The 24,015-nt window shown below is 45.4% G+C and overlaps 1 protein-coding gene across 1 annotated transcript in view; it reads right to left on the bottom strand.

Annotated features, from left to right (window-relative positions):
* Positions 1-23,738, bottom strand: part of DHRS7C (dehydrogenase/reductase 7C) — a 44,058-nt gene extending 20,320 nt beyond the window's left edge. The window contains exons 1-4 of the mRNA XM_075903563.1: positions 23,584-23,738; positions 22,922-23,081; positions 11,283-11,395; positions 5,275-5,485 (exon numbers count right to left, since the gene is read on the bottom strand). Coding sequence (XP_075759678.1) covers positions 5,275-5,485; positions 11,283-11,395; positions 22,922-23,075 — 478 coding nt within the window. The 5' untranslated portion in view covers positions 23,076-23,081; positions 23,584-23,738. The remainder of the gene's footprint in view (positions 1-5,274; positions 5,486-11,282; positions 11,396-22,921; positions 23,082-23,583) is intronic.
* Between the last annotated feature and the right edge of the window lie 277 nt (positions 23,739-24,015).

Raw genomic sequence — 24,015 nt, 5'->3', positions numbered from 1 at the left:
AAGTGCAAAGTAGAACAGGTTGTTGAGCATAAGTGATTGACACGTTTCCAGGGACCATTCAGGCTGAAGTGACCCTTTTAATATCTCTCTAGTCACAAGGAATAAAAGTGGGAGCTATGGACAGCAGCTGGGAGGGGGTTGTTAATGGGGATCCCTCGTGGACCAACACTGGCTTATTATAACAATCTGTAAACCAAGGGATCCATGGCCCCCCCCGATCAAGTCCTCCCTGTAGCCTGCATAAGCTACATCCCTTTCTGCCAGTGCAGCCTGGGGCTAAGATAGGCTTACTTGTCTTGATTCTGCATGATTCCCAGAAGCAGCCACCGAGTGCCTTCAGCCCCTAAGCAATTGGCAGCCAAGGAGGCTCAATTACCGCCCCTGCCTGAGTGCCAGCTCCTCAGCTCCCTTTTACTGGGAATTGTGAGCTGTGGAGGTGGACATGCAAGCACAAGGATACCGTGCAGTGCCTCACTGATCACCCATGCACTTGGAGGGTGTAGGGACCAAGTGGATGGATCTTGGGAGCTGCAGTAAGAGCTGCTGGAACTCTAAACTCCCGCTTGCAACCCAAAACCTTCATTCCTGGCCAGATCCCTCATCCTCTCTTGTACCCCAACCTGCCAGACCCCCATCTGGCACCCCAAACATCTCATCTGTCTAGGACGGAGTACTGCAGAAAGGGATCTAGGGTCATAGTGGACCACAAGCTAAATATGAGTCAACAGTGTGACACTGTTGCAAAAAAAAGCAAACATCATTCTGGGATGCATTAGCAGGAGTTCTGTGAGCTAGACATGAGAAGTCATTCTTCCACTCTACTCTGCACTGATTAGGCCTCAGCTGGAATACTGTGTCCAGTTCTGGGCACCACATTTCAAGAAAGACATGGAGAAGTTGAAGAAGATCCAGAGAAGAGCATCAAGAATGATTAAAGGTTTAGAGAACATGGCCTATGAGGAAAGACTGAAAGAATTGAGCTTCTTTACTTTGGAAAAGAGAAGATAGAGAGGACATGGTAGTGGTTTTCAAGTATCTAAAAGGGCTTTACAAGGAGGAAGGAAAAAAATTGTTCTTCTTGGTCTCTGAGGACAGGACAAGAAGCAATATGCTTAAATTGCAGCAAGAGAGGTTTAGGTTGGTCATTAGGAAAAACTTCCTGTCAGGATGGTTAAACACTGGATACATTGCCTAGAGAGATTTTGGAATCTCCATCTCTGGAGATATTTAAGAGCAGACTGGACAGACATGTATCAGGGATGGTCTAGAGATGGTGTTTGGTTCTGCCGTGGGGGCAGAGGACTGGACTTAATGACCTCTCAAGGGTCCTTCCAGTTCTAGTAGTCTATGATATTTGGAAAAACTACTTCACTATGAGAGTGGTGAAGCACTGGAATGGGTTACCAAGAGAGGTGGTGGAATCACCATCCTGTGAGATGTTCAAGGCCACGCTTGACAAAGCTTTAGCTGGGATGATTTAGTTGGGGTTGAGGTTGGGGTTGGGGTTGGTCCTGTTTGCAGCAGGGGGTTGGACAAGATGATCTCCTGGGGTCTCTTCCAAATCTAATCTTCTATGATCTTATATATTCAGATGCACAACTGTTTTTCACCCTTTGTTGGGTGAGACAGTACCCTTGGAAACGAGTGGTGCCTACCTTTTTGTGATTGTCCTAGTCAAACGTGTTTATGTCTTAAGTTTTTCTTGATTTTCCAGTTCACAGGGCACCTCTAGACTGTGGGTATTTTTTAAAGGAGATATGCAAAAGATAATTTGCATATCTTCTTCCAATCGCATTTTCGAAAGCAGGTCTTTCGAAAGTTAAAGTAGTATGGCCACGGGGTTTTTTTTTTGGAAAAAAACCTCTTTTTCGAAAAACCTCCTTTTTTAGGAAGAACGGGGTTTTTTGGGTTTTTTTTAAAAGAGTTTTTTTCCCAAAAAAAGTGTCCAGACAACTTTCACTTTTGAAAGACACGCTTTCAAAAATGCGATCGGAAAATGATATGCAAATTAGCACCACATTTGCATATCTCCTTTCTAAAAAAAAAAAAAGTCTAGATGTGCCCACAGTGTCCCCCCGTCAGCCACTGTGCACATCAGCCAGATCTTTGATGACAGCCCCCTCGCTGAGTCACATTCTGTCACTTGTGAAAACTAAACAGGACAACCCTCCTTATGAGATATGTTGTCCAACCAGGCCTATCTCCCTCCCCAGGCTCAGTCTCTTCTCATTCTTTCATGCATTGCTGATTCTTCAATTTGAGGATGATCTCTGCCATCATGTGCACGTGGGAGTCCAATACAGGAACTGCAAATCCAAACGTAACCTAACAAGAGGTGACAGTGTACCAGGCAGCGAGGGAGACTGATAAAGGACAGGTGCAGTTAACAAAGGCCCTACCATTGACCACTGACATTAAAAGCTTGCAAAGCTTTCTGGATTGAACTGGGTTTTGCAGGGATTTGGTGTCCAGCTATATAGAATTGGAGACAAAATTGCAAGAAATGGGACCTGATGACCTCTCAAGGTCCCTTCCAGTTCTAGTATTCTATGATTCTATAAATGACCTGGCCTCTGCTCAATCTGACCAAGCCTCTACTTGGGAATGGTCAGGGAATGTAGAGGCAGTGAAGGCATTGAAGGAACTGCCTCCCAAAGACTCCAAATTGCCGTACAGAACTCCTTTGCCTTTGCAGTGTCCCAACACTAGCTTCCCCAGACAGGGAGAAACCTTTTTACCTGTTCCCTTTGACACTACTAGTGGATGTGATTTAAACACAGATCTATGGGTCCGTCTACACTAGCCCCCTAGTTCGAACTAAGGAGGCTAATGAGGGTGACTGAAATTGCTAATGAAGCACTGAATTTAAATATCCCATGCTTGATTAGCATATTCCTGGCCGGTCGCCATTTTGGAAACTGACTAGCCCGAAGTAACTGCCCGTGTCTATATGCGGCAGAGAAGCAAGATTCCAAGATAAACCCTTAGTTCGAATTAACTATTACTCCTCGTGGAATGAGGACTGACCCATAGCTTTTCCTCTCAATGTCAAAGCACAGTGGAATATAAATATGGGTGATTTGAAAAGGAGTCGCGTGTACCTATTGGGGGACAGGAAAAATCAAATATCTGACTGTTATACTGGAAGTAATGGCCATGATCCTCTCTAGTTGCTAAACTTGCACATTATTTTACAAGGACAAATAAGTGAACAGCATATTGCAAAACAGTTGCTGAAGTTACAAGCTGATAATGTCAAAGCCAAAATACTAAAAGAACCTGCAGCCATAGCACATCTGGTTGGGACCTCATACCAGTGAAAGGCTACCTCAGGTAAAACCCAGCACCAGGTGTTCCAGGCAGCCAACCTTAATCAGGTTAAGAAAGGGTATAGTTTCTGGATGGAAATTGTGTGCATTGTGAGACAAGTGAGGGAGCTCAGTCATCCTTTTCCATGAATCAGTATTAATATTAAAGCTCGTAGAAGGACAAGTCCTTAAGCAAAGTACCTGTCACATCCAGTAGCAAAGTGGCAGCCACAGAGGCACCTTCATGGCCAAGGTAGTAATAACAAGAAGTGGGGTGGATACAGATCAGGGAAGACACATCACACACAGGAATTGAAAAAATCTGATCCAGGACTGATGGGCATCACAAAATTGAGATGCATACATGTACCAAAAGTGGAACTGAGGGAAAGTATTTGATGAACTTTTACAGCTGAAGGACCAGTGATGCTATGCCCTGAGAGTAGTCAGACAGCCTTCCTAAGCTATGTGCATAGGAGCCTGGCAGTGGGACAACTGGGATTTGAAGAAGCACAGAGGACTTTAAAAATGTTGTGGTGGTGGCCAGGTATGGTGGCTGTTTTGAATCACACCTGGAAAGATGTTTGGACTGTGCTAGGAACAGTCCATCTCATAAGGCGTTTATGGGCAAGTTAATGAGACAGGTTCCACAAGGACCTTGGAAAAGGATATTTATACACCACACTGGGGCTGTGGTACAACTGGTAAATGAGGTATTCAATTTTTGGGATGGGATTGACTCTAACCTTCTGTGAGGCAGGTGGGAAGCATGAACTGCAGTATGAAAAGTGAACTGAAAAAGGGAGTATAAGTGGGAAGGAGAAACTGGCCATAACTATTGCCCTTTTTTTAGATGAGAATAAGGGCCTGGGAATCCAAGTAAACAGGGTTCTCCCCTTCTGAAGCTCTTATGGGAAGACCCATAGAGCAGTGGGAGAATTAAGTCACTCTAATAATAGGGGAAATCTCCACAGGAGTGAGTCCTGTGACAGGATCAGACCAGTTCGCTAACAGATTGGTACAAGGCAGGTACAATAGCCCAAGATTAAACACATCCTTTTTCCTTGGGTAAACTACAAAGGGCTACTCTGGAGTAACTAAGAATTTGCTAGAAATAATTAAGGCTGGCAGGTCAATTAACATACCTGGAGTTAATCAAGAATTTCCTAGAATCAATGAAGACAGGTTAATCAGGACACCTGGACCCAATTAAAAATCAGCCAGTACTGTTTAAAAATACTTTCCTACAGTTATTTCAGTGCATGCAAGGAGCTGGAGTGCAAAGGGACTGGCAGATACCAAGTACCAGTAGGAATAAAAGTTAAGATGCCTAAGTGTTTTGCTGCATCAAGACCAGAGTGTTCAGCACCTTGCATGATTGAGCCCTAAGTGCTCCTCAGATTTGTGCACAGTTGTGTGATGGGCGCACTCTTATCAGGGCACATTTTCAGCTTGCTGACTTGTGAAAATAGAGGTCTTTACAGTACAGCAGAAGTTCATACCTACAGAGGACACTGGAAACTCACAAGTGGGTGTTTTGCAAATGAAACCATAAAATTCATTGATAAACACAACCTCGGCCAAACAGTCTGTGGGGCCCAAAGCCGTGTGCCTGAGCCAAGTGTGGGGGGGGCTGGGGGCAGGGCAGCGGGGAGCCCCAGTGAGCAGCCAGGTGGGGGGGCTGGAAGCAGGGCATTATGGAGCTCTGAATGAGCAGCCGGATGGGTGGGGCCCAAGGCATCCACCTCGCTTGTCTTGCCCATGGGCCGGGCCTGTAAACATGCTTCTCTTCAAATTCACAGGGCCTGATTATGTTCTCATTTGCTCCAATCCCACACCACCAAGTTTCAGTACAGATGCTCCTGATTTACACTCAGTTGAAAGCAAAATTTGACCCAAGCCATGCCACAATAATTGGCATCTGGTATTTAAATAGCACTTTAAAAAGAAGGAAAAAACAGCATACCTTTTGTTAGTGTTATGGGTCCAAAATAGTTGACATCCATAATCTTTTTATCCAATTCCAATGAGATACTTTGCACTGCTCCTTTCACTTTCATACTAGCATTGTTGATCAGTATATCCACACATCCGTAGCAATCCAATATTTCCTTAGCTACATCCTGAATGCAGTTTATATCTGAGAGATCCAGAAGTATGAGCTTTGGTGTAAATGTCTATTTAAAAAAAATAGCACGTTGTTATTTCAGACATACAAGGTTATATGAAAGAAGAATGTATCTGCACTCTATTTAGTGTTGTATGCAAAGGAAGTACTCTTACCATCATTTTGAGAATATTGCTTTTCCTTTGTACCCATTCTCACAGGAATCAACACTAGTCAATTTCTAGCCCTTGTTAGAAGAAAAAGTAATGTGGTGTGCCCTGGTGTGCTGCTTCAGTAAGAGCTGGCTGGGGTGCTCTGCTGGAAGAGGCGGCGGCATGGTGCACTCCTACCCAGGCTTCCAGGGCAAGTGCAAGTAACAAGCAGCATCCGTAGGAATGGGGAGGAGGGCTTCAGCCCCTCTGCCCTCCCTAAAGGGTGCCCTTGCCCTACTGCACTTCTGTAAACCAGGGAGTTTTGGAATATAATTTTGAATATTAGGCTCACCAATCTGACCAAAAAGTCCACTAGGCTTGTCCCCCACTCTTGGTCACAAAAGTTAAAAGCTATTGAGTTCTACATCAGGGAAGTTTCAGGAACCACAGCAACTATGCCTATAAACCAACCTTTATTGCGAGCGATAGGTATTAAAAATACACACAGCAAGATGCTTAAAGCAATAACTACATAAATTGATTCAATTAGCCCATGTGGTAACATGAATATAGCCTATACACAATTGTGATTACACATACTCACGCCCTGCTGATGACTTGGGGAGTTGGAGGATGCACCTCACTCCACTGGTGGAGCAGGGGTCTCAGTGAAAGACACGAGATTATGACAGTATAGGAAACTGAAGCCTTAGATAATTCTTGTAATGAAAGTTTAGAAAGTAAAAAGTGAAAATGATGATCACTAATGTGCCTCACACTATAAATCAGGCCTGCACAGCATGCGGCCCGTGACCAGGGCCGGAATAAGTGACGGGCTATCCAGGCAGCTGCCCAGAGTCACTCTATCACGTGGCGCGTGCCTGCTGCACTGCCGTGTGGACGAGACTCCCCAACCCTGGGTCTCCCCTACCCGCCACGGGGGGCAGAACCTGGGAGTGCACTGGGGCTGGGATTGTGCTGCGCCACACGCCTGCCCAGCCAGGCTTGCCTCCACTCAGTGTTGGGTTGGTCCGGTCTGCCTGCATCCCGCATCCCGCACCCAAGGCGTGCTCAGCCGAGTGCTGAGGCACCGCGTCCAGGCGCCTGTTGCTGCAGATCCTGGAGCTGGCAGGTGAGTCCCGAAGGGGCCCACGGCGCTCCGTGAAAGGGTGATGGGGTAGGGTTTGAAGGCCGGGGAGAGAGGGAACCAAAACAGGATCCCACCCCACCTCTGCTCCTCAGCGCGGAGGGGGGCGGGCTGACCACTCCCCGCCGGCTGGAGCTGATGTGGAGGGAGTGCCCCCTTTTCCCAACGCTGCCTCTTGATCCTGGAGTGCCCCACTGGGGGCTTGTGCCTTATTTCTCCCTCACGTCCTTCCACTTCCCCCTCCCTAACCCACTTCCTGCTGTACAATAAAAGACACGTGTTCATTACAACAAAGCCTCTTTACTGAACAAAACTGGGATGGGAAGGAATGAAACTGAGGTGAGACTGGGGAAAGAAGGTGGGAGGGGGGAGGAGGGACGGTGGGGGAGAGGGGAAGGGGGAAACCTGGGAGGAGGGAGCTGGCAGAGAGAGGAAGGGGGAGGAGAAGGCTCAGGGTTGGGGGTGTCGCCGGCCCAACTGTCTCCCAGCATCATGAGTGCGGGAGCCTCGGTGTCCCTGGGGAGGCGGGGAGTGGGGAGGAAGAAGCGGGAGGGGGAGAAGGAGTGGGAAGAGGAGCACTACCTGGGGACGCAGCAGGGGCTGGAGCAGCAGGAGGCAGCAAGCTCTGCCCCAGGGGCACCGGAGGAGCACGGACCGTCCTCCCCCCACGATGTAGTCCACGGCATCAAAATAGGGATCTGGGTCTGCCCCTGGTTGGGAGCTGTCCCCTGTGGCCCTGGCATACGCCTGCCACAGCTCCTTGATTCTCATGCGAATCTGCTCCTGGGTTCTCGTGGCCTTTGGTGGCCAGGCTGGCAGCCATTCGCCTGTAGACGGCTGCGTTCCTCTGTTTAGTGCGGAGATCATGGATGTTGGAGGCATCCCCCCAAACCTGAATTAGGTCCCTGATCTCCACACTGGACCAGGCAGGTGCCCGCCTTTTCCAGCCCCTGGCAGGCTCCTGGGAGCTGGCAGACTGGTCCTGGGGAGCGGTGGAGGCCTGGCTGGCTGGCACTGGCTGCCTGTCTCATGCTGGGGCCACTGGGTCAGGTGCAGCGACTGCTGGCTCTGGGCTGGCTGGCTTGGAGCTGGCACAGACACTGTGGCCAGAATCTACTCCTTTAAGTGCTCCAGGGAGTAAAGGAGGGAGAGGCGTTTTCTTGGTTGTGTCCAGAGTGGCCACCAGGGCAGCCTGGGAAGGGCTGGAGGCCCCCATTTCAAAATAAGAGTCTATACAGCACTTATTTAAGCCTCTATACAGGGCTTATTTTGAAACAGGAATTTCGAAATTGGTGCTATTCCTCATGGAATGAGAGTTACCAATTTTGAAATAAGCCCTCCAATATTTCGATTTAATTTCGAAATAGTGGTTTGGCTGTGTAGACACTGGTAAAGTTATTTTCTCATAGACTCATAGATTTTAAGGTCAGAAGGGACCATTATGATCATCTAGTCCAGTGGTCCCCAACCATTTGAGGTTGCCGGGCACCAGGGGGCGTGGCCGTTCGCCCGCCGGGCGCCAGAGGGCGGGGACATTTGCGCGTCCGGGGGCGGGGCCCCCCCATAGCCACATGCCTGGGAGCAGGGCCCCCCCCATAGCCGCACACCCGGGGCCGGCGCTTACCCCCAAGTACTGTGCGCCCGGGGCCGGCGCACCCTGCAAGCGCCACGTGCCCGGGGCCGGCGCTCCCCCATCCCAAGCGCCACGCGCCCAGGGCCGGCGCACCCTGCAAGCGCCACGTGCCCGGGGCCGGCGCTCCCCCCTCCCAAGCACCACGCGCCCGGGGCCGGTGCACCCTGCAAGCGCCGCGCGCCCAGGGCCGGCGCTCTGCCCCCCCCCAAGCGCTGCACATCCGGGGCCAGCGCTCCCCCCAAGCACCGTACACCCAGAGCGCGGGCGGCCAATCTGCAGCGCTCCCGGGGCCGGCGCTCACCGTGAGCCATGCGCCTGGGGCTGGCTCTGGCACCACGCATGTGTCATGTGCCCGGGGCCAGGCCAGCTCTGAGCACTTGGCGAGCGCACACAAATGCCCGCGGGCACCATGTTGGGGACCACTGATCTAGTCTGATCCCCTGCACAGTGCAGGCCACAGAATCTCACCCACCCCCTCCTAGAATCATCCTCTCACCTATATCTCAGATATTGAAGCCTTCAAATGCTTTGAAGACCACAAGATGCAGAGAATCCTCCAGCTATGATCTGTACCCCATGCTACAGAGGAAGGCGAAAAACCTCCAGGGCCTCTGCCAATCTACCCTCGAGGAAAATTTCTTCCCGACCCCAAATATGGAGATCAGCTAAACCCTGAGCATGTGGGCAAGACTCACCAGCCAGACACCCAGAAAGTTCTCTATAGTAACTCCTATCATCCCTCTTTTGACCTATTTCCCACTGATAATGAATGGTCAATTAGTTACCAAGATCATGTTATCTAATCAAACCATCCCCTTCATAAACCCATCGGCTACGTCTAGACTGACATGATTTTCCGGAAATGCTTTTTTGCAGAAAAGCACGTCTAGATTGGCAGGATGCTTTTCCGCAAAGCACTTTTTGCGGAAAAGCGTCCATGGCCAATCTAGACGCGCTTTTCCGCAAAAAAGCCCCGATCGCCATTTTCGCGATCGGGGCTTTTTTGCCGAAAACAAATCTCAGCTGTCTACAATGGCCCTTTTGCGCAAAAGTTTTTCGGAAAAAGACTTTTTCCCGAACTGGAGCAGCATAGTATTTCCGCAAAAGCACTGACAATCTTACATGAGATCGTCAGTGCTTCTGTGGAAATTCAAGCGGCCAGTGTAGACACAGCTATCTAGTTTAATCTTGAAGCCAGATAGATCTTTTGCCCCCACTACTTCCCTTGGAAGGCCGTTCCAGAACCTCACTCCTCTAATGGTTAGAAACCTTCGTCTAATCTCAAGTCTAAACTTCCTACTAACCAGCTTATATCCATTTGTTCTTGTGTCCACATTGGTATTAAGCTTAAATAATTCCTCTCCCTCCCTCTAATATTTATCCCTCTAATATTTTTAAAGAGTGCAATCATGTCCCCCCTCAGCCTTCTTTTGGTTAAGGTAAACAAGCCGAGCTCCCTGCGTCTCCTTTCATAAGACAGGTTTTCCATTCCTCGGATCATCCTAGTGGCCCTTCTTTGTACCTGTTCCAGTTTGAATTCATCCTACTTAAACATGGGAGATCAGAACTGCACACAGTATTCCAAATGGGGTCTCACCAATGCCTTGTATAATGGCACTAACACCTCCTTATCCCTACTGGAAATACCTCGCCTAATACATCCCAAGACTGTATTAGCCTTTTTCACGGCCATGTCACAATGGTGGCTCATAGTCATCCCATAATCAACCAGGACTCTGAGGTCCTTCTCCTCCTCCGTTACTTCCAACAGATGTGTCCCCAGCTTATAACTAAAAGTTTTGAAATAACTTTGCTGTGTAGACATACCCAAAGTGAGAACTACCTACTAGCAGGCCATTATCTCACAAGTTTGAAATCACAGTCCCTATCATAGGGCTCATTCTCCCTTGTGGCACAATGTTGACATATACTTCACTCTACTTAGTCCACCACAGCATAAAAGATGTACCTGGACACCAGCTTGACTCATTTTTTACCTTTCCCAGCCACTCAGTATTGGGGGCAGATGACCCATAGAATAAAGGGTTGTGGCCAGGCTAGCTTTTCAACTTGGCTTATCCCAAGCTTTATGACCATGTGGACAGCAGAGAAGTTAGAGATGCTGTGGCTGACCTACACTTTGACCAGCTCCAGGGTCAGGAAAACTATGAGAAAGCATAAAGCTCAACATGAGCAGAAAACCTGGGCTAGTCTCTGTAATTGATATGCATGTTGATTTTTGTTAAATTGGAGCAGAAATGGAAGTTGGAGTATTGGGGCCAAGCACTTCAAAACCAGATGACTAAAAACCTCGGGGCCATGTGCTATTTTATGGACCTCAATGAAAGTGGCCTGCTTTCAAAAAAAAAATAGGCTGAGTGCCAACCACTTCCTTTGGTCTCTGTAGAGCTTGTGGACTTTTGGCACTTCTGGAAATCAGGTTGTATATATTTGAGGATCTAAATATGACTTTAGGAAATTGTGGCACTAGGATTGAAAATGGACTTTATACATGCTATAAACACAGGGCTGGATTAAGGGTGGGGGGGGCTAGCTTGGCAGCTGCCCGGGGTTCCAACCCATGGGGGGTGCCTGATGAAGGGGTGCCATGCACACACCGTGTGCCCGGATGTGTGGTGCCCCTTACCACTTCAAACAGGCACCCCCATAGGTTGGCGCCCGGGGGTGGGGTTGTGCATGCACCATGTGCCCGGGGGTATGGCGCCCCTTACCATGTTAATCAGGCACCATGCGCCCAGGAGCGGGGCTGCACGCCTGCTGCCCGGGACGCAAGTATGGCTCAGTCCCACACTGTATAAACATCCTAACAATCGCTTTTCTATACTCTTTTCTATGTGAAAACTATACCAATCAACACATTAATATTTTCCATCTAGGTCTGTCAAGGCACAGAGCAAGGAGAGCACATACTTACCATGCTGGGGTCTGCCACACTGATTAAAGCATTATACAAGGCTTCTAACTTTTCCCATGTCTTGCCACACAACACTAGCCTAGCTCCTCCAGAGTGAAAGACTCGAGAGCATTCTGGAAAATAAATATGTAAATAAGGAATAATAACAAGTCAGCTGGAGTAATTTCACTTTGAAATTATTGTTCTGTTTTGATGAAACTGAATGTTTTTTCAAAGTTCATTAATTTTGGAAAAAGCAAACAAAAAAAACCAAAGAAACATAAACCCCCTCCATGGTACAGGCAATGTACATGAACAGTTAGTACAAAACAGATTGGCATATTGTACAATATTAAAAGTTGGCAGAATGGTGCACTACAGCTCCTCAATCTAATCAAACTCTGAAGAGGCCAAAAGCTTGCAGATCACAACTCCGAGGCTACATTTACACTGCAACATGGGATTTAATTTGCAGTTCGTGTAACTGGGCCAGTACTGTCTTTAATCTAGGTAGCTAAATGTGACACGGAAGCCAATTGGTGGTTCTCTATGAGGACAGATTCACTGCACCTCATGTTATTAAGGTATCATATGCAAATGAAAACACAGAGGTCTCAAAATGCATTGCAACTAAAAAGGGTGTGTACAAAAAGTTATAGAAATGTATTGGAATTATGTCCTTAAAATGTGTTTGACAGGCAATGTTGAAAATGAATCTAATCTAGACAAAGGAATGTGGATTTCCTTGTCTGACTTGCCTGCCCATGAGGCAGAGACAATGAAAATATATTTTCAGACAAGATAAACAAAGTTATTAAGCTAACAAGCAAAGGGAAAAAATGCATGGTGTCTATATGCCAGTGGTCCCCAAACCTTTTGGGGCTGCTGGGCACCTGGTGGCAGGGCCACGCATATGCCGCATGTCTGGGGGCGGGGCCGCACATGCGCCGTGCATCCAGGAGTGGGGCCACGTGTGCACCGCATGCTCAGGGCTGGCACCACACATGTGCCGCATGCCCGGGGCTGGTGCCGTGCATGCACCATGGGCCCAGGGCGGGGGCTGCTCATGCGCCGCGCTCCTCTAGTTTGTTGGGGTTTTTTCCTTGGGGCATATTTTTATTTTCATTTGTTTGTAATCATTTCTATCCTTATTTCTTAGATTTTTATGATACCAAGTATATCTCCTTCTGTTAAACGTATTTTGCTTATACCATAAACAAACTCAGGGCTTTGATTGGAGAATATATCTACACCAACTAAATTAATAAATTGTGCAACAGATTTGTGGGTGTTAAGTAAGAGGCGCTGAACCCTTTAGAGAAAAGCATCTCTATTAAACTTGATAGTTGAGGTTCACTGACCTTTACACACTAGGCAAGATTATTACTGACAGATGTCTAAAGAGTTTGCTGGCAAGGCAGATTGGCTATAGTGTCAGTAAGCTTCCAATACACTGAGCTTAGCATAAGCAAATTTCTCACTTGCCAAAGAAGAGAGAGCACCACAGCTGTAGAATCTTGATAGATCATCACACTCACTAACAACTGCAGTGAGATTGATGTGGTACAGATGTCAACATTGGCTGCACAAATTCACCTGGTACCCCTGTGCTACTTGAAGGCAGATGACAGTCTTTCTACAAATGCAAAGTATTACCACATTGGAAGGAATAATTTCAGCTACTATATGTGAGTACTAGACATTAAAAATCATGGTCTTAATAAAGACAGTGGATTTTGGTCTGATTACAACAACCTATAAAAATCTGTAGTTTATATATAGCCATGTAGAAGACCCCTTTGGTGAGTTTGTGGGGGGAGAAGTTTGTAGAGTTTTCCTTTGAGTTGTCTGGGGAAGGATTTTATGCTATTCAAATAAAAACCAAAGCCTAGATTTCTGGAATAAGCCATGGAAATCCAGAGTTGCTGCAGCCTTTCATAAGAGTGGGCCACTGGTATCTAATAAGACTTCATTAGATAGCAGCTATGCTTTACTTTAATTTTATGATTAAAATGTATATAAAAGGAAAACTAACTATAAATGATACAATTTTGGAAAATACTGAAATCTTTAATCACAGGGATTACCTCATGGCAAATTTCTTTTAGTTGAAGTGAAAAAGTGAAGAAATAAGGCTACTGCTTGTAATTAAGAATGCTGATATTATCAAGCTGGTGAAATATTAACTGCTTCTTTCAGCACAGCTATAAAAAGAAACTGAAACCAAATAGTATGTTTATAAGGGCATCTCAGTACAAAGTGAAATAGTCAGAAATGTAACTGTTTAATAATGCATAGACTGGGCTCAGGGTCCCACAACTGTAGTTACGCCAATGAGAACAAATGGAGAATTGCAACTTGAGGAAGCATAGTTGCAAAATAGGCCAAGAAATACACCATCAACTGGACCAGTCTCTGCCTCTCCCTGACCCCCAGCAATAACTGGACCTGAATCTACACAGATAGATTGGATTCAAAGTTATCATTCAGATCAAGAAAATGAATAATGCCATCTGAACAACCTCTGCCTGTTCTGTGAGGAGTGAGACCACAAATGAGGTTCAGCCTCATGAGAGATAACGTGACTGGACAGAACAGGATTGGGTTCCCCAAACAGACCCCTTCTTATATGCACATGAAGTCTAGCAACCTCATACAAGGGCCAATCCAAACTTCAGATGAAGCTCTGAGTGTGGGCCTTGTCTACACCGGAAGATTGCTGTGCTCAATATGCAGAGCCTTTGGCAATTTCATGGATACTGAATTTGCTAAAACAAATCACCTGCTGTTGGAAAAGAAGCTTGACTGGATTGGTGGAGGCATTGCTATCCTCAGCCTGGCCATCTATGAGAATGCAGCCCACTGAACTGTAATTAAAGAACACCAGAAAATCCTGCTATTTCACCTGCTTGACTCTCTCCATTTCCCAATCATGACATCCTCAGACTCTCCCTCCAAGATTTCAAGAATTTCCTGGAAAGAATGAGAAGATCAGTTCAAGTCTGTTTATTGTTAGCAGTAGTGCCTAATCCAACTGGTGTCAATGAGAGTTTTTTGCACACTGCAGGCTCTAAGGGTATGTCTACACTACAGCACTAATTCGAATTAACTTAATTCGAATTAGTTACTTCGAACTAAGCTAATTGGAATTAGTGCATCTAGCCCTAAAAACTAATTTGAATTAGTGTTTTGCTAATTTGAAATAGCATGTCCACATTGAGTGGACCCTAAACCAAAGTTAAGGCTGGCTGAAAGCAGTGCTGGCAGAGCATCAGGTTAGGACTGAGAGTGTGAAGCTGCTGTCTCAGGCTAGCCGAGGGCTGTGCTTAAAGGGACCCGACCCCCACCGTGGACAGACAGTTCTCAGGGTTCCCCGCTTGCTTGTCTAACTCGATGAGGGACAACAAAGCAGTCCTGGCTTGGAGTGCCCTCAGTGCCCACACTCAGCACATCACAGCACTCGGCCATCAGCCCGGCTGCACTTGCCGCAGGCTGCCGTTGAGGGGGGGAGGGTTAATTGGGGGGCTGCCAGGATCCAGGAGGCCCTGCAGAAGAGCTTCCACCCCAAGGCTGTGAAGGCTAGAACTATAACAGTGTTTAAAGAGAAGTTAGATAAATTCATGGAGGTTGGGTCCATGGAGTGGTATTAGCCAGGGGGTAGGAACGGTGTCCCTGCCCAAATTTTGTGGAAGGCTGGAGAGGGATGGCATGAGACAAATGGCTTGGTCAATGTCTTCGGTCCATTCCCTCTGGGGTACCTAGTGTTGGCCGCTGTCGGCAGACAGGCTACTGGGCTAGATGGACCTTTGGTCTGACCCAGTACGGCCATTCTTATGTTCTTATATTCTAAGCTCAGGGCTCAGGGTCGGGGGTCTCACTGGACCAACTTGATTTTCATGCAAACCTGATCCTGGATTTGCATGTGGCTTTGGTGGCCAGGCTGGCAGCTATCCTGCCCTAAACGGCCACATTCCTGTGCCTAGTGTGGAGGTCATGGAAGTGGGAGGCCTCCCCCCAAACCTCGATGAGGTCCATGATCTCCGTACTAGACCAGGTGGGCGCCCGTCTCTTGCAGCCCCAGGCAGGCTCCTGGGAGCTGCCAGCCTGGTCCTGGGAAGAGGCGAAGGGCTGGGTGGCAGCGGGTGGCTGGCTCATGCCGTGCCAGGTGCAGGGTCTGCTGGCTGGGTGCTGGCAGGCTTGCAACTGGCACAAGCTCTGTAGCCAGACTGTGCCCCTTTAAGGGCTCCGGGGCCGGGAAGGAGGCAGAAAAGTTTCCCTGGTTTGGCCCAGAGTGGCCTCCAGGGCAACCTGGGAAGGGCTAGCCTCCAATTAGTTTGAATTAAGTGGCTACACAGCCCTTAATTCGAACTAGGCGTTATTCCTTGTAGAATGAGGTTTACCTAGTTTAAATTAAGTGTTCCGCTAGTTTGTATGTATAGCCGCTATTAAAGTTAATTCGAACTAGCGGCTGTTAGTTGAAGTTAACTTTGTAATGCAGACATACCCTTAGTGAGGATAACTCATATATCCCCCCCCCCCAAAAGACTTTGCAGCCTGATGAAAGAAACAAACATGCTTAATACTCTGCGTAGGCCCTATGACTCCTGCAAAGACCTCCAGTCAAGGGTCAAATCCTCTCCAGGCAAATTTGCCCTCATCAGAACCTGAATTTAGAGACCTAGGCAATTTCTTTAATGAAAATCTGGCAAATAATATTATCTGTCCCTTTATGTCCCCCACTGCAGCCCAAATGCTATTTGTTAAAAAAGGGGGGTGGGGAGGAATTGCATCCTGTGCCTCTGTGTAGATAATTAAGCTATCATCTTTGGAAAATCATAACAGACAGAAGAGAATCCAGAAGATTGAAAATGGGGAAATATAGTGCCCATCTATAAAATGGGAAATAAAAACAACCCATGAAACTACAGACCAGTCAGTTTAACTTCTGTGCCAGGAAAGATAATGGAGCAAGTAATTAAGGAAAACATCTGCAAACACTTGGAAGATAATAAGGTGATAGGGACCAGCCAGCATGGATTTGTAAAGAACAAATCATGACAAGCCAATCTGATAGCTTTCTTTGATAGGATAACGAGTCTTCTGGATAAAGGAGAAGCGGTGCACATAGTATACCTAGAATTTAATAAGGCATCTGATATGATCTTGCATGATATTCTTATCAATAAACTAGGCAAATACAACTTAGATGGGACTGCTATAAGGTGGGTGCATAATTGGCTGGATAACCATTCCCAGAGAGTAGTTATTAATGGTTCACAATCCTGCTAGAAAGGAGTAACAAGTGGGATTCCGCAGGGGGTCTGTTTTGGGACTGGTTCTGTTCAATATCTTCATCAACTATTTAGATATTGGCATAGATAGTACACTTATTAAGTTTGCAGATGATACCAAGCTGGGAGGGGTTGTAACTGCTTTGGAGGATAGGGTCATAATTCAAAATGATCTGGCCAAATTGGAGAAATGGTCTGAGGTAAACAGGATGAAGTTTAATAAGGACAAATGAAAGTACTCCATTTAGTACTTGATCCTGCCTTGAGGGCGGGGGGCTGGACTCGATGACCTCTCGAGGTCCCTTCCAGTCCTATTATTCTATGATTCTATGATTCTAGAAAGGAACAATCAGTTTGGGTATGCCTACACTTGCCTCCTAGTTCAAACTAGGGAGGCAAATGAAGCATACCAAAGTTGCTAACGAAGCACAGGATTTAAATATCCCGTGCTTGATTAGCATATTTGCAGCCGGTTGCCCGAATTAACTCACCGTGTGTAGACGCAGTAGTCCAATCCAAAACCCTTCCCTCGAATTAATCGGCATTTTAAAATGGCAACCGGCCGCTAATATGCTAATCAAGCATGGGATATTTAAATCCCATGCTTCATTAGCAACTTTGGTATGCTTCATTTGCCTCCCTAGTTTGAACTAGGGGACTTATGTAGACATACCCTTTCACACATACAGAATGGGAAGCGATTGTCTAGGAAGGAGTACAGCAGAAAGGGATCTACGGGGTTATAGAGGACCACATGCTAAATATGAGTCAACAGTGTGACGCTGTGGCAAAAAAAGCCAATGTGATTCTAGGATGTGTTGTGAACAAGACACAAAAAAATCATTCTGCTCTACTCTGCGCCGATTAGGCCTCAGTTGGGCTATGTCTACACTCGCGGATTCTTGTGCAAGTACGGCCGTTCTTGCGCAAGAATCTGCAGAGCATCCACACTGGCTGCCCGCTTTTGCACAAGGAAATGTACAGTACAGCGTGTTAAGATAGGGCTCCTTGCACAAGAGCTATGCTCTTTTTTTAACAGGTGTAAGCCCTCTTGTGCGGGAGCTCTTGCACAAGAGGGCAGTGTGGACGCTCGGCAGAGATTTCTTGCGCAAGAAAGCCCTATGGCTAAAACGGCCATGAGAGCTTTCTTGCGCAAGAGAGCGTCTACACTGCCATGGATGCTCTTGCGCAAAAGCACATCTCCCACACGGCAGTGTGGACATTTTCTTGCGCAAGAGTTCTTGCACAAGAACCCTTGCGCAAGATTTTCTTGCACAAGAAGCTGCCAGTGTAGACATAGCCTTGGAGATTGTGCCCAGTTCTGGGCACCGCATTTCAAGAAAGACGTGGAGAAATTGGAGAAGGTCCAGAGAAGAGCATCAAGAATGATTAAAGGTCTAGAGAACATGACCTATGAAGGAAGACTGGAAGAATTGGGCTTGTTTAGTTTGGAAAAGAGAAGATTGAGAGGGGACATGATAGCAGTTTTCAGGTATCAAAAATGGTATTACAAGGAGGAGGGAGAAAAATTGTTCTCCTTGGCCTCTGAGGCTAGGACAAGAAGCAATGGTCTTAAATTTCAGCAAGGGAGGTTTAGGTTGGACATTAGGAAAAAAGTTCCTAACTGTCAGGGTGGTTAAACACTGGAATAAATTGTCTAGGGAGGTTGTGGAATCTCCATCTGTGGAGATATTGAAGAGCAGGTTAGATAAATGTCTATCGGGGATGGTCTAGACAGTGCTGGGTCCTGCCATGAGGGCAGGGGACTGGACTCAATGACCTCTTAAGGTCCCTTCCAGTCCTAGTGTTCTGTGATTAAGTGTTGAACTGTACTATTATCAATAACAAATATCTCTTATGTGACAAGGTAAAGCCAAAGGCTGCTACAGAGTAAGGGAAAGGCACCCCAAAAGGTAAAAGGCCTGCTACTTAGAGCTGGGTGACTGCAGGATAATTAGGAGCAGCTGGCAGAAAGCAGTCCCAGGTAGATTGGAATCAGCTGTCTCAATTGCAGGCCTGATGGAGGACTTTAAAAGCCTTCCCTGTTAGAAGGCAGGGGCGAGTGAGAGAAAGGAAAGGAAAAATAAAAATAAAAAGTGAGATGAAGAATCAACAGTTATAGAATGACAGATAGCAGGGGAGGGAGTTCCAGAAGCAGAGGTAAGCCCAACCCCTGGGAAAGTAGGAAAGGCTCCTGGCCAAGGAAAGAGAGGCCCTTGCCAAAATTGCCATTGGTCAATATTGGAGAGGGTCTGCTTGTCTAAACTTTTCATTAAACTCAACCTACACATTAAGCTTATGCCTTAAATCTTTTAGTCTCTAAGGGTATGTCTACACTACCCCGCTAGTTCGAACTAGCAGGGTAATGTAGGCATACCGCACTTGCAAATGAAGCCCGGGATTTGAATTTCCCGGGCTTCATTTGCATAAGCGGGGCTCCGCCATTTTTAAAACCCTGCTCGTTCGAACCCCATGCCACGCGGCTACACGCGGCACGAACTAGGTAGTTCGAACTAGGCTTCCTAGACCGAACTACCGTTACTCCTCATTCCACAAGGAGTAACGGTAGTTCGGACTAGGAAACCTAGTCCGAACTACCTAGTTCGTGCCACGTGTAGCCGCGCGGCACGGGGTTCGAACGAGCAGGGATTTAAAAATGGCAGCGCCCAGTTTATGCAAATGAAGCCCGGGAAATTCAAATCCCGGGCTTCATTTGCAAGTGCGGTATGCCTACATTACCCTCCTAGTTTGAACTAGGAGGGTAGTGTAGACATACCCTAAGGTGTCACAAGACTCCTTGTTGTTTCAGCCTACACAGTGCCTATAACTTGCTCTGCATCAAGGAGGACAATGAATGGAAAACGGCCTTTCGTAGTCAATATCGAAATTTTCAGCACCTAGTCATCTTTTATCTCTGGAACACTCTCACCATGTTCCAGCATTTGGTTAATGTTATATTTAGGCATGTTCTGAAATCATTTATCATAATCTATCTAGACAACATTATATCTTTTTTTTTTTTAAGCAAACCAAACTTTGCCTAACCAGCATGTCTGGTTAATACTTCAAAGTCTTCTAGCAAATAGTCTGTTTGGGAATCATGGGAAAGACTAAATAGATTATATCATCCAAGAAGTCCATAGATTTTTGCAATCTCTTCTAGTGGCATAAGAATTAGAGTCCAAAAAGGACACTATGGCTACATCTACACTGGCCCCATAAAACGGAAGAGGCATGCAAAGCAGGTAAGTCAGAATAGGGAAATCCGTGGGGGATTTAAATATCCCCCGCGGATTTAAATAAACATGGCCGCCGCTTTTTTTCCGGCTTGGGGAAAAGCCGGAAAAAAGCGTCTAGACTGGCGCGATCCTCCGGAATAAAGCCCTTTTCCGGAGGATCTCTTATTCCTACTTTGAAGTGGATTTCCCTATTCCCATGTTCAAAATTAGCATGCCCCTTCCGAAGAAGGGGCCAGTGTAGACGTAGCCCATGATTTTGTCTTGGGCAACACCCAAGAATATCCAGTGCTTCTTGGGGTTTGCCAACATCTATAAACAATTCATCAAATGGTTTTTGCCAGTGGTGTTCTCAATTACCGTGCTGCTACAGAAGAATTCCACTTTCAACTGGACACAAAATGCAGAATTAGCTTTTGATCAGCTGACAAAAGCATTTTCTTATGCCCAATCCTAGTATATCTAGATCCATCTAAACCTTTTGCCATTGAAACAGTCACCTACAATTATGTGACTGGGACAGTATTATCTCAATGACATGGGCTTTGAATAACTTCCATCCTTCTGCCTTCTATTCTAGGCAATCAACATCCAAGAAACAAAATTATAAAATGTATGATAAGGATTTACTGACAATCAAGACTATGCTTCAGGAGTGGCACTATCATGTAGGTGTGAACTTTCCAATGCAGATTTTCACAGAAAATAAAAACCAGGAATATCTCCAAGCTGCCAAATACCTCAACCAACTTCAGACGTGTTGATCTCTCTTCTTCAGTAGATTTAACTTCACCCTGGCCTACCAGGCTGCAATGGCAAACCTGTTGCCTTATCCCTAAAAAGGATAAAGGACATAACCTTTTTGAACCTAGAGGGTGGGTCATGACTCTGACCACTTGACATGACTAATACCAGTGTGGTCCCAGCTACTAGGCCTGACCATTCCCATCATGGTTTCTGCCATTTCTAGCTATTCAGATTGCTTGCTAGTGCACTGAAAGGACTCAAGCAATCCTTCACTCCATGTGCATATGGCATGTTAAGGCCTGCTGTGAAGTATAACTGAAATGAAATCTGATGATTAAGCAAAGATCTGGTGATAAATAACACATATTCATTATTCTGGGTGGTGTATTCAAACTCTCTACCTCCTGAAACTGGCTAGCTAATTAGTAAGTCCACACGCTTTAAAGAGATAGAATCACCAAATCAAGTACAGACCTCAAAATGACAAAGCTAAGTGAATGTTCGAAGAGACTGGACAAAGATCAGCCAGAAAAGTAGCATGAGCCTGGAATTAGGCTTGTTTTGCAATAAACATTACAGAAAAGAGATAAAATGGAGCAATTTGGAGTAGTGTTTAAGGTTTGAAAACTAGAAAAAAATGTTATTGGAATATAGTCCTTTTTTGTTGAAACAAAGGAAGGATAAGAGTTTATAGGGATGAAGAAAAAACTACATGATAGAATTCCCATTTTAAAAATGATTAAAAAAATTAAATCAGAAAAATTTAACAATCCATTCTTTAAGAAATCTGAAATAATAATTAACTTTATAAAAATATCACAGCATTTTTGAAAACTACAATCAGTTAAATAAAGCACGTCCATTTTCCTTTTATTTAAAAGAAAATCTTAATTGAGTTAAGGACCCAAGCAACACCAGCTGAATCTCCTAGTATGGATATATAGCACGTGGCCACTATTATACTTATTGTCTGCTGTAGTGCACTGGTGTACGTTTGCCACTGCAAAGCCATTCAGTTATACCCCAACCCTGCAAACCTTACTGCTGAAGACCTTGGAACTCCTCTTACTTAAAGTTAAGCATGCATATAAATATTTGTATGATCAAGGCCCAAAGGAGGTGGAGTGGTACAGAACTCATGGGTTATATGTATTATTGGGGGGAGAGGTAGATAGGGTCCAGAATGACTTAGACAAATTGGAGGATTGGGCCACAAGAAATCTGATGAGGTTCAACAAGGACAAGTGCAGACTTCTGCACTTGGGATGGAAGAATCCCAAGCATAGTTACAAGCTGGGGACCAACCAGTTAAGTAGTAGTTCTGCAGAAAAGGACCTGGGGGAGAAGCTGGATATGAGTCAACAGTGTGCCCTTGTAGCTAAGAAGGCTAATGGCATATTAGGTTGCATTAAGAGGAGCATTGCCAGCAGATCCAGAGATGTCATCATTCCCCTTTATTCGGCTTTGGTGAGGCCACATCTGGAGTATTGTGTCCAGTTCTGGGCCCCCCACTACAAAAAGGATGTGGACACATTGGAGAGGGTCCAGCGGAGGGCAACCAAAATAATTAGGGGGCTGGAGCATATGACTTATGAGGAGAGGCTGTGGGACTTGGGTCTGTTTAGTCTGCAGAAGCGAAGAGTGAGGGGGGATTTGATAGCAGCCTTCAACTTCCTGAAGGGAGGTTTCAAAGAGGATGGAAAGAAGCTGTTCTCAGTCGTGACAGATGGCAGAACAAGGAGCAATGGTCTCAAGTTACGGTGGGAGAGGTCCAGGTTGGATATTAGGAAAAACTATTTCACTAGGAGGCTGGTGAAGCACTGGAATGGGTTACCTAGGGAAGTAGTGGAGTCTCCATCTCTAGAGGTGTTTAAGTCTTGGCTTGACAAAGCCCTGGCTGGGTTGATTTAGTTGGGATTGGTCCTGCCTAGAGCAGGGGGCTGGACTTGATGACTTTCTGAGGTCTCTTCCAGTTCTATGATCTACTTATAATGACATGCCGCCATCTGACAGTTACTGCACATGTAATTAAATCTCAGTGACTGCATGCTAAAAATAACTCCATGTTCACTTCTTATTCAACTGAGATTACACACACACACACACACACACACACACACACACACACACACACACACACACACAAACACAAACACTATAGTCCATCTAAAAATTAGCAGCAGTTCCTCTAAAGGGGAACAAAGAGTGCACATTCCAAAAAGGAGTACTTACTTATATTTATATTTCCTTTCTCTCTATTTTTCTGGGGATTATATATTATATAAAGTGACAAACATATAAAGTCACCTGAAAATGCTTGTGCTGGAGATAATGATTTATTCACTGTATGAAACAGTGGGAAAAACTCCAAATCCAGTAAACTTACCCTTGCCCAGCCCAGAGATGGCATCAGTAATCACTACCACTTTGTTTTGCACAGCTGATTTTGACATTAGCTGAACAACTGCTCCATAAATATATATAATTGCACTGATTCCAAAAAGGAGCAAAGGAAGAATAAGTACAGCAAGGACACCCATTTTTACCTGAAAGAAAATAGATCATATTATAGTCACAATAGAAATGAGCCATTCCTCATATATTTTAAACTATATTTTTAAAACAATTCTTGTTTCCATTCATGTAAAAGATCAGCAGAATGTCTGGATTGTGTACTACATCAGCAGCCTCAGCATATCACCAGTTTTTAACAGTTTCAATAAAAAAAATTGCTTAGTAATTAATGGTATAGAGTGGCCTTATTTTTATCATATAGGCTTAATTTTCCCCCTCAGTATTACTCTTTATATTTAAAGCCTTTTGTCATTTTATTCAGGACAGCTCTCTTCTAAAAACAGAATAGCACAGTTGCAAGAATGAACTCAGCTTAATCTAAAGCATGCAATATTATATTACATTAATCTGATACATTTTCCAACAATATTGGAATTACGTAGATAAAAGCTTATCATTGTTAGCCACAGGTAAAGAAGAAGAGACTGTGTACATTTCACATACATAAAAAATACTGAAAACAGAATAACTTACTGTGAATATGAAGCAGTCAAAGAGCAGATAAGTACCTATTTTATTCTAGGATTTTAATCAAACTCTTTCAGCATTTCTAGAAAGCACTCTATGTACTGAGGCCACTTATCCAGAGGGAGAACAGCTATATATAGTTCTCAGCTGCATAAGAGATTTTTGCAAAAGTAAATATAGTATCTACAACAGGATCCACATACCCGAACTACTTAATTTGACCAGGCTGGAGTGGAAAGTCTTTTTAGAGCTCTTTGCACTGTTCTAATTCAACTGAACAAAGAACCTTATATATTTCCACATCTTGCCTATATGATAAACTGGAAATATGTTTCTTGGATCACCTTTTTGTTTGATTTAGGTCTTCAATTGATATTATACAAGAAATCAATTTGTACAAGCCCAACAATAGGTGTGTCTTTCTTTTTCAAAAGTTGG

The sequence above is a fragment of the Pelodiscus sinensis genome, chromosome 20, assembly GCF_049634645.1.
Source record: "Pelodiscus sinensis isolate JC-2024 chromosome 20, ASM4963464v1, whole genome shotgun sequence".
Lineage (NCBI taxonomy): Eukaryota > Metazoa > Chordata > Testudines > Trionychidae > Pelodiscus > Pelodiscus sinensis.
The sequence above is the reverse complement of the archived record's forward strand: the minus strand, read 5'-3'. Positions and strand labels throughout refer to the sequence as shown.